An 11,480-nucleotide genomic window follows, 5' to 3' on the forward strand; every position below is an offset into this window, starting at 1 on the left:
CACCCTAGCCGTCTTCTCAGTGAATCACTCGGGTACATCTCAGGAGTGCTCCCACCACCGTCATCCAACGACATGTACATCTGCAAACTTAATGGCGGCTGGAGTCCATTCCTGGTCAGCTCTCATGTCAACATTATCCCAGGCCGTTACTGTTCATCAAATAGCGGCACTCTTACCTTCCACCATCGGTAAAACGTTTTACCTTGACTGGTGGCAATCCTGGAACCTCCGGAAGCGTCAGTGTATACACACATGTGTTACCAATGCTGCCTGCTAAGTTCATGACCTATGTATATATGTATATGTACGACACACCAGTACTAGTAGTACTACATGTACAGGAACTTGATGAACAATGCATAACAGCCATAAGGATATTCATGCCATGTTATGAACACATGTGTACACAGTGGCTACTTAGCACAGCCTTTCATAAGCCCATGATGCATACAGGGTTCAATAATTACGTATGGTCTACTACACCAATCAAACTGGCTGCCTTACGGCTGCATGAATTCAAGGCTTTGCAGCCATTTGCAATGGGCAACCATCCATCCTAGTGGGTCAAGCAACAACACCCATCACACAACAGCCTTTCAATACCATGGCTCGAGATATGTACATGTTGTAGCATGCATACACATGTGCAGAAGGAGCATGCATGCATGCCAACTCCATCCCGACACATAGGTCAAACATTAATCATGATGCTAGTTAGCAGTATGTAGCAGGCCCTAAATTATACCGACCATCCCTCTGTACTTGTTTCCATGCCCCAGAAGTCACAACTACGTCTAACCCTTAATGTTGTTCCCCTTCAAGGCTGATGATATCTGCTTTGCACTGACGCCCAGGGTATCACACGCCCAGGGCACAGCATGTCTGCCCTTGTCGATAGCCAGGATGCCCAGAACAGGCCAGGTTACCTGCATATATAGGAAGTAATGAAAGCTTGTCAGGATACAGGAACTGCTGGTGGTTAATTAATGTCCTGTCGTTCCTTACTTTATCAAACATGGTCAAGGGGTAGTCCTTGATGGCGAGTGTCTTGTTAGGCTCAGGCAGGGTAAATTTTCACTGAGGACCTGATTGGCGAGAGACTTGACGATGTCATTGCAGAGTATGGGGACACCATGGCGACGGGTGGCACTGGTGGTGGTGCATATGGGATGCCTGACCATGAAACTACGTGGTGCACTGCCATCACTGCTCACCAGATGCGGGCTGAGCTTGCTGCAGTGAAAGAAGCAGCCAAGCTGGGCAAAGGTGGCCAGCAGGGGCCAGCAAGGAAGAGACTGCTGGGGAAGTGCAAGGCGGTGGGTTAGCAGGCATGCAGCGGGATGCTGGAGTTGACAATCTTTGTGGCCTGTAATAGATGGCTTGGTGGCATATAGAGAAATGTATGAGGTCAGGCATTACAACTAATGCACACACTTATTTTCCTGGAGGTTTACGGATTGAGACCTGCAAGGAGTGAAGTTCATAGTTATGATATTGATAGTGGAAGGCAGTTGTGGTTCAGGAATGTAGTTGAGCTGCAGGTAATCCGGCTTACTTTATAGGATGCTGCTAGCAGCGCTGGTGGGTGATTTACCTGAGTGGTCCACTGAAACATTGAGGTTTGTCACCTTAACAGTGTGGAGTTTTGGAGTACATACATTTATTTGTGATAGCAGACTTGGAGTCTGGAGCCCACATATTGATGGGTTGCTGGTCAAGACTTATATGCCCACAGTGAACAACTTCTGGGATGTGTGCAAAACATGTGCCAATGTGGTCATGGAGTGCAGTGTATGACTCATGTAAACAATGTAAAACATGTGCCAATGTGGTCATGGAATGCAGTGTACGACTCATGGAATGTGTGCAAAACATGGGCCCGGGTAGTCATGGAGTGCAGTGTACGACTCATGGAATGAGTGTGTTATATCTTACTAAACCACAACTGGATGGTGGCGTCGGAAGACACCGATTTGGAAGAGTTTCGCCCGCTTAAATAGCGGAGGATGCGGCCATCCCATGAATCGTACAGCCAATTCCGAAATGGCGCGGTCCAGTCCGGAATGGCGTACCGTTGATCCATGCTTCCAATCGATGACGGGGCTCCGCGAGCCAGGGACCAGCGTCCCAGTCGTAGCCTGTGCTACGACCCCCGCCCATACTTCTGCAAGTATGGACTTCCGCCTGAGGCGGCGTTTACTTGTAGGCATCCATGACAGCTTCCCGCTCGCCGTCTGACCCAGAGGTCGGAGCCATAAAGATCTGACAGAAAAAGCGGCAAAATAGGCAGTTGGAATTCAGTTAGTTCCAGCGAACTTGTCCAGTAACCGCGCCAAGCGAAAAAGGAAAAATTAGACAGAAAATGTATCAGTTTGGACCCAGATTTAAGAAGCGGAATACAACAACTATCCCCCCTCTAGATGCAGCGTCCTCGATGCATGGCAAGAAACTGGCAGAGCAGAACCGGGCCAAAACGCGCGGGAGTTACAAAACTCTTACCTTTAACCCGCAAATCTTACCTTGCCCGTGCTCGTTGCCGTGCTTCTTCCAGCAGAGGTTTTAGGTCAGGGGTAAAGTTAGCTTCCGGTTCCCAACTGTTGTGCTCAGCCGAGTACCCAGCCCATTTGACAAGATACTCGTGCATAGTGCGCTTACGGCGGCGGTTTCTGCCTACTTTTCGGGAACGGTAATCCAGTATCCGTTCAACCGCGTAAAATGTCTGCTTGCCTGAAAGCCAAGTAACTGGTCCTGGCTCCGTGACAGTAGGAGCAGGTTTTGGCTGAAGTGCAGCAGCAGAGTCAGTAGTACGGAAAGGTCGGACTAGAGAGACATGGAATGTGGGGTGGATGCGCATGTCAGGTGGTAGTTGCAGCTCGACTGCAGTAGACCCAACCATGTGAACGACAGGAAATGGTCCCACCCAACGAGGTAAAAGCTTACGAGAACCATCCGCTAGAGACCTCAGGTTCTTAGTGCTCAGCATCACCAACTGGCCCTGCGAGAAGGTGATGGCACGTCGGGATTTGTTAAAGTAGTCCGCCGTACGTTGCTGTGCAGCTTCAAGGCAAGATTTAGCGTCAGTCAGTCGGGACACAAAGGACTTGGCAAACGTCTTTGCTGCAGGCAAGTTGACGTCCAACTCCCGCCAAACAGGCAAGGCAGGGTTGTATCCGTAATTCAGGAAAAACGGACTTTTGCCAGTCGCGCGATTCACAGCATTATTAATCGCGAATTCAGCAGCAGTTAGATATGTGTCCCAGACAGAAGGCGTACGTCCGGCATAATTGCGCAACATATCGCCAAGAGTGCGATTCGTACGTTCTGTCTGTCCATCAGTCTGTGGGTGATAGGCGGTGCTCAGGTTAACACGCATGCCTAACAGATCACCCAGGGTGCCCCAAAATCTGCTGGCAAATTGCGATCCGCGGTCGGTCACAACGTTCTTGGGGACACCATGCAAACGCACTATGTTGTCAAAGAACAGACGTGCAGTTTGCTCAGCTGTGCAGGATGATACCGTAGGTGCCAGGTGCACCATTTTCGTGAGTCGGTCTACCATGACCAAAACGGCATCGAATCCCCCCTCAGTTTTGGGCAAAGCTACAATAAAGTCCATGGTAACACTTTCCCAAGGGGCGGCCGGCACAGGCAAGGGACACAGGAGGCCGTGGGGCTTACCAGACAGGACTTTATTGCGTTGGCACAGCTCACAGTTCTGGACATAGTTCTCGGCGTCCTTAGCCATCCGAGGCCACCAGAATTGACGACGGAGAACCTCGACCAGACGGGTGCAGCCAGGGTGCCCAGCCAGCGGGTCGTCATGAAAACGTGACAGAAGATCATGACGCAGCAAGTCATCGTTCGGAACGACAACCTGCCGAAAAGTACCCTCAGTGCGGATCCAAAGGCCACTGTTACGGGTTAAATGGCCAGTATTGTGGTTATCGGAAAACCAGGGATCCGTGGCATAGGCAGCTCGAAGTCGTTGCACAAGTTCAGAGGGCACAACGGGTGCTGCAGCACGGCTGCGTGTAACGACTGACAGAATGGCTGCATGCAGACAAGGGTGCCGACTTAAAGCATCAGCAACGTTAAGGATGCCTTGCAGGTATTCCCATGTGAAGTCAAACCGGCTAAGATATTCCATCCACCGGGCTTGACGACGGTTAAGGGTAGGCACGCCTTGCAGAAACGTTAGGGGTTTGTGGTCGGTTTTGAGAGTGAACGGCCGACCCTCCAGATAACACCGCCACTCCTTAAGCGCGTGCAGTACAGCAAGAAGTTCTTGTTCCCCAGTGGTATAACGGGTTTCAGCCCCCGAGAACTTCTTACTAGTAAAAGCAATTGGTCTCCCGTTTTGCAGCAGTACTGCTCCCGTACCATGCAAGGACGCATCAGTTACGACCTCCACACGGAAAGGTTGGGAGTAGTCCGGGAAACGCAGAATGATGTCTTCAGAGACAACACGCTTAAGTGTATCGAACGCTTGCTGGCAGTCAGGACCCCAGCAGTCAGGAGATACAAAAGCCCCTTTACGTGTCAGATTTGTCAGAGGTGCGGCAATAATGGCATAGCATTCGATGAACTTACGGAAGTAGTTCGTCAGCCCCAAGAACTTCCTTAGTTCTTGTAAATTGGTCGGGGTAGGCCAGTTCCGTACAGAAGCAGTCTTACGGGGGTCCATGCGGATGCCATCCTTGGAGACGATGTGACCAAGGTATTCGACCTGAGGCTGGGCCCAGTGGCACTTAGAACGCTTGGCAAACAGTTGCTCACGCCGCAAAATTTCAAAGACCAGTCGTAAATGCTCCAGGTGCTCTTCACGTGTCTTTGAATAGACCAGGATATCGTCTAGGTAGCAAACGACAAAACGGTCTATGTAGGGCCGAAAGGTTCGGTCCATCAGGGCTTGGAACGTGGCAGGAGCGTTCGTCAAGCCGAAGCTCAGCACAGTATACTCGTAATGACCAGAGGGCGTACGAAATGCAGTTTTCGGAATATCTGATTCAGCAATACGGATTTGATTGTACCCCTGCTGTAGGTCAATAGAGCTAAAGAAAGCCGAGCCACGCAGTCTATCCAGTAGATCATCGACCCGTGGGATAGGATAGCGATTTTTAACGGTGGTCGCATTTAAACCCCTATAGTCTATGCACATACGCAGAGTCCCGTCCTTTTTACCCACAAATAAAATGGGAGCAGAATACGGGGATGTGCTGGGTCGAATCATACCTTTCCTCAGTAGGTCGGCTACCTGGTGTGTCACCTCATCCAGCTCCAGGGGGCTGAGGCGATACATAGGGCGCGAAACAGGCTGCGCACCAGGAGCCAAAGGTATGGTATGATCTACAGGTCTCATCGGGGGAAGTCCAGGGACCTCACGGAAGATATCTGAGTATTCGTTAAGAAGGGCTTCAACCGCAGGGTCATTTTCAGTGATCTGGGTAACGGCTGTATTCAGTTGTAATTTAGGCCGTACTAGCAATCCATGCGCCCCCTTGCGAATCATACGGATAGCTGCTTTGCGCCCAACGGGTTCAGGCTCAATTCGCTTACAGATAGCGGCAGCAGCAAAATTCACACAGGGTTCGGAGTGCGCAGCACTAGTATTCCCTTCTCCCATCCGTTCCGCAGTGGTGAAAGGCGCCTTATAACACAAGGTTCCCTTCCGCAACTGCAAGGTGTGGGTCTCATAATTCAGATGAGCCCCATACTGATCAAGGGTAGCGGACCCTAAGATAAACGTGGCTGCATCAGTAAACTTAGGCAGCACATACGGACGGACATTTAGGCGCAAAGGGCCCAAGGATATACGAAGGGAAACTTGACCCAAAATGACCTGCTTACCCCCGTCAGCAAGGGTGACAGATGACCACGATGTCGGTTGAGGTTTCAGTCCGAGTTGCTCAACGATGGACGCAGAAATGAAGTCGTCGCTGGCACCAGAGTCGGCCATGGCAGTTAAAGAATGTCCAGCGACACGAATGCCAACTAACGGGACTCTGGGCCCTGTTGACGTAGCAACTTTTGCACACAGGACTGAAACATGGGGCTCCGTGTCAAGGTGCCCCAGGACAAGAGGGGGATCGTACCAAACGTCAGCAGTATACGGCAGACCTGGAAGGGAAACAAGTTGACCCGTCATGTCTACACCGTTGAAAAGCTTGCTACCAGCGCGAAACTGAAGAACCCGACGCATCCCTATCAGCAAGGAGGCAGCCCTCGGGGATACATGTGCTGGTAACAGTAGACAGGCAGCGGTGTCCGGTCGCTGACGTTTGCAAATACGATAGTAAGCCAGCTGAGACTGAAGTTCCTTGAAAGAGGAAGGGGAAATCCAAACGGTATGCCCACCCAAGTTACTAGAGGTTAGACGCCGTGGAATAGCAAAAAGATTACAGTGCTCGTCAAAACCAGGACGAGCAGTACGAGCGTCAAACGAAAAACGCCGTCCAACGGCCTTCTCAACTTGGTTTAAAACGGCCGGTAAAACAGCACGGACAGCACGTCCAACCGGGCAGATAAGGGGTACCGTTCGGGTTTGTAACCCAGGGAGTGCTTCCCTAACACTATCCTGGGCAACCCCCTATTTTTCCCCGTTCCTAGCTCTCTTCTCTGACAGCAACGGGCACTCTGCTACTAGGTGCTTATCCTCCCCACAGCGGAGGCAACGGCTATTTTTCCGGCGGTACTCGTACTCCGCCCGAGTGCAGTAAAACTTATTCATCCATTCGGCCGGATTTGAATCCCGGCCACGCTTGCCTAGCACCGTCGCCCCTGTTCCCGCGGCAGCGGCCCTGGGCCGACCCTTATCCCTATGCTTGCCACCCCGACCCCTGCGCCCACGGTTCGACTCACCAGCACCGGAGGCCTGGCGAGCTGTATTTCGCCCAGCGGCAACAGTAGCAGCCCGAGGCCTGACCTCCGGTGCCGGGAGGTCCCCGTCGTCAGTGATGATGGGCGCGGGATCCTGCACAGCGGTGGAAGCACGCAGAAGCACGCGGGTTTGGGCTTGGGAACGAAGTTTAGCAAGTTGACGGGCCTCTACACCAAGCGTGTGCTGCACAAGTTTGGCATATTCCTGAAAAGGCTTTCCGTCATGGTCAGTAGCACATTCTCCCGAGAACTCAGAGGAAAGGCCGCGGATAAACCAGAAAATCCGATCAACCTCCCTTAAGTCAGGAATGGGTGCTATGAGAGCCTCGAAACGACTATGGTACGCGGCTACCGTTTCGTTTGCCCGCATCTGATGCTGCCCAGCAGCAAGCTTTTCTAGCGCTTCTAGTTCGCGCGTTTGAATCTGCGGGGCAAAACGAATTAGTAGCGCCTCCAAAAGTTGCTCTGAAGTATATTGCAACCGCGCGTTAGTCCAGTCATCATGCCAGGTTTTCGCGGCGCCTTCAAGAGCGTTAGCTAAAAATAAGCAACGGATACTGTCATGATTTCCGCCCCGCACGAAATCAAAATACTTCCGGACATCGTGGACGAAGGTGCGGACTCGTGGCGCAACTTCCCGCGATAATTCACTAAGCTTAATCTCCGCAGGAATATTGAGCCTAGGTACCGGAATAGTGATTCTGATCACCTCATCGCTGGCCCCAGCGGGCAAGCCGCGCTCAGTAGCGGCGTTGTTCTCTCCATCGCCGGCGGTCGTCCCGGTGGCGCGACCCGCGATGTGTTCCACTGCAGGAATCAGAACATCGGATGAGGGATTATTCATATTTATTAATTGGTTACTGTTATTCCGGGCAATAGGCGGCGGCGGGACAGTTCCATTGATAGTGGAGGGCAATCCCCAACGACTTCGCCTAGACTGCTCCATTTCCACTATCCTGACCCAGATCAAGCAGACCGCGTACCCAAGTAAAGCGAACTGTCAATTTTTCTGGAAGTCTGTTCTAGCACCGAACGGGTGCTACGAAGCTCTTGACAGAGCCTCCGGCAAAGGGCAGGGACCGCCGAAGGAACTGGCGGTTCGGAGCCTGCAGCAGTCTTACCGCTATTAACCCAAAATCCTAGAAAAAGTCAGCAAACAGATTTGCTAAAGTAGTTTACAGACCGGCGGCAGCGACTTCGCGGACAGCATCGCCAAGAGCGTCGACGATTGTAGCCAAAGGTCCGGTGACGTCGTCGACCTCCATCCGCGCGCCGGTAGAAGTGGGGATCTTGATGGCAAAAGGGGGATCTTGAAAATTTCAGAAATGTGAGAGGCCCCGGGAGGAACCGTCTCGATACCAGACTTGTTATATCTTACTAAACCACAACTGGATGGTGGCGTCGGAAGACACCGATTTGGAAGAGTTTCGCCCGCTTAAATAGCGGAGGATGCGGCCATCCCATGAATCGTACAGCCAATTCCGAAATGGCGCGGTCCAGTCCGGAATGGCGTACCGTTGATCCATGCTTCCAATCGATGACGGGGCTCCACGAGCCAGGGACCAGCGTCCCAGTCGTAGCCTGTGCTACGACCCCCGCCCATACTTCTGCAAGTATGGACTTCCGCCTGAGGCGGCGTTTACTTGTAGGCATCCATGACAGCTTCCCGCTCGCCGTCTGACCCAGAGGTCGGAGCCATAAAGATCTGACAGAAAAAGCGGCAAAATAGGCAGTTGGAATTCAGTTAGTTCCAGCGAACTTGTCCAGTAACCGCGCCAAGCGAAAAAGGAAAAATTAGACAGAAAATGTATCAGTTTGGACCCAGATTTAAGAAGCGGAATACAACAGAGTGCAAAACATGGGCCAGGGTGGTCATGGCCTGCATTGTTCCATCATGGAATACCATGCGCAATATGACCTGGTCATGTTCTGCATATTTATGAGCAGGTACATGACCACCTTTATGACCTCATGGGGTCATAAAGTGCAGCCATGACTGAATACGGTCATATTGCGGTCCCATGACCTGTCATAAATCCCATCATAAATCCCATCATGACCACGCATTTCATGACCCCAACCAGTCATATCCTGCACTTGCTTATGCAAACTATGAACTGATCCATGACCGGATCCATGACTTAATGACAAATTATGACCGGATCCATGACCGCATCCATGACCAAATCCATGACTGGAAAACCCATCCATGACCAAGTCTTTCCCCGAGTGTTTGCACGGTGGTGCAGCCCCTTCATCTTGCCAATGACCAGGATCTCAATGGTGTCCTCAATGGAAACTGATGCCTGCACCACCAAAAAAATTAGTAAAACCGGATCCAACTGAGTAATCAGTTGCAGAAATGGCCAAATTATATGTTGCAAGTTAGAACACAGAGTGTACAGCAATCTGCCATAATATATACTTGCCATGTCACTGAGCACCAAGCCCGCCCCAAGCACTGATGGTGTGCTCGGCTTGTCTTTGGAGCCGCCCACCAGATAGCAGCCAATCGTCTTGTCAGCCAGGTTGTACTTGTTGAGGTAGGACATGTGGCCGCCTGCGGACTTGTACTTGTCCATCTCCTCCAGGCTGTCATCCAGAAGGGAGGCCCAGCAGCAGGGGTCAGCAGGAGCAGCATTTCCTGGGCCCTGCTGCCGTGTTGTCCTGCTGTACTTCCGCGGTGCCATCTTCAGCCGTGTCCAGAATATTATGATTAGGCACCTGGGCACCCTGCTGGGCAGGGGTTGGCTCATCACCTGCAGGGTCATGCATGACATGAATGCCCAGGTCATATTGTAGGCAAGCAGGAGGGATGATGGCATGTTGAGGAGCAACTGACATTTACCATGCATGCACATATACATAGAGCTTGGGTTCCTGTGTACATACACATGTGCTGGCTAGCGCTATTGCACATGGATTGACTAGGTGCAGGCAGCGGGAGGCATCACATGTCCTGTTGTCTCCATTTATACAAGCATGATGAGGCTAGCAAGTTCACAGTCATGCACCCTTCTCTTTCTGTGTCTTCTTAGCCATGTTGCGGAGGTTCTTCCATTTGTGGCGGAGTGACTTCATCAATTCTTCAGCAACATCCTCCTCGGTTGTGTTTGCCTTGGCCTTAATGCCTACCATGGTGGCGGCACCTTCAGTTCCGCCAAATTTATTAATAAGTTCTGCAATCCGAACCTTCACCTCCTGTGGATTGATAAAAGCATACAACATTACAGGAGGGTGTCTTAGGGTTAGCCCATGCAAATATTTCATCAGGATGTATGATGTGTGAAACAGGGGGGTGTATCTACGCCCGTGGCAGCTACCCTGCGAAACCCTGCCTTCCCCGGTATTTCGGGGCACCCTCATCCAGTCACCCTAGTCAACTTCTCAGTGGATCGCTCAGGTTTCGCACCCACCACCATTTCCAACGGAATCTGCCAGGTTGACAGCGGCCCAACTCCATTCCTGGTCAGCTCGCGGGTTATCTTTACCCCAGGTCACCACCGTCCATCAACTAAGGGGGCAATGTCTTCCACCATCGGAAGGACTTTAACCCTAACGAGTATCGATCCCGGGATCTCTCGGGGGCAATGGTCGCGCCTTACCAGTGGTGCCAAACCCTCTATGGATGTATGTTGTGAATAGTAAAGAATCCTGGACCATGACACCTTACCGGGATGTCCTTGAAGTTGGATGCAGACATGATGTCCGAGTGAAACTCCTTCTTAAGCAAGCCCGCCATCTCCTGTGCGGTACATTTTGTCCTCTTGCTGCAGTCATTGCTTGCAGCAGACTTTGCACGCTTCCGGACCTGCTGACCCTGTGCTCCCACGTCTCCCTGGCAGAGTGCATTCAGACCCGCAAGAAGGAGTGCAAGCTCAAACTGCTTCAGCCCCCCAGACAGCAGGGCAGACTTCATGTCCTCAGTGAAGTGGTTGATAGCCTGCAGCTTGGGGTTGTTAAAGTCTGGGGCATACATGCCATTCGCCACCAGAATTCCACATACTGCAAAGGAGTGATGAAAGGAGCCCTCACTCCCACAGTAGAGTTTATACTGCTCAGGCCACTGGAGGATGGCCGCGAGGAGCCGGCCCTCGTCGGCCTTCAAATCCAGGTTGTGCATCTCCGCCCAAGTTTTGTGTTGGTCTGAGAAAAATTAAGATGCATCTCAGGAGCGTGATTCACCACCACTGCAGCAGTGTCCTCGACGACAGCCGCTTCTGCAGCATGGGTCGGCATCTGCAGCAGAGAATATTGTTAAACCCAATATGACAATAAACATTGTAAATATTTATGAACTGAGATCTTTCACAGAGGAAGGAAATGAGAACCCTAAAGTAGGGTCCGCCGCCTAGGTATCTTTAACCACCCGTTGGGACACCACATACCTTCACTTGTTGCTTGCTAAGCTTTGATGATAAGACAGTAAGCCTAGTGGATCTGCGAGTCTCAAATGGAGCTGAGTGGGTACTCTGTCGTCTGATAGGCGAGCGAGGCGACCGGATATTGTCAACAATGGCTTGAAGTCCTAGCTTTGCAAGGAATTCCTTTTGTTTGGCTATACGAATAGCACGCTCCTCATCCAAGCTTAGATGGAATGCGAA

At 51.5% G+C, this 11,480-nt stretch overlaps 2 protein-coding genes across 2 annotated transcripts in view; both read right to left on the bottom strand.

The window, feature by feature from the left end:
• Positions 1-9,017: 9,017 nt before the first annotated feature.
• VOLCADRAFT_100478 (uncharacterized protein) lies at positions 9,018-9,671 on the bottom strand (the record flags this gene model as incomplete). Its single annotated transcript, XM_002959043.1, has 1 exon — positions 9,018-9,671. One exon carries the CDS (start codon positions 9,669-9,671, stop codon positions 9,018-9,020), a length of 654 nt encoding a protein of 217 aa, XP_002959089.1.
• Positions 9,672-9,882: 211 nt separating this feature from the next.
• Positions 9,883-11,480, bottom strand: part of VOLCADRAFT_100479 (uncharacterized protein) — a gene marked incomplete at both ends in the record, with an annotated part of 1,982 nt that continues 384 nt past the window's right edge. Inside the window, 2 exons of the mRNA XM_002959044.1 lie at positions 9,883-10,077; positions 10,550-10,942. Of these exons, the coding sequence (XP_002959090.1) occupies positions 9,883-10,077; positions 10,550-10,942 (588 nt within the window). The remainder of the gene's footprint in view (positions 10,078-10,549; positions 10,943-11,480) is intronic.

The sequence above is a fragment of the Volvox carteri genome, assembly GCF_000143455.1.
Source record: "Volvox carteri f. nagariensis unplaced genomic scaffold VOLCAscaffold_120, whole genome shotgun sequence".
Lineage (NCBI taxonomy): Eukaryota > Viridiplantae > Chlorophyta > Chlorophyceae > Chlamydomonadales > Volvocaceae > Volvox > Volvox carteri.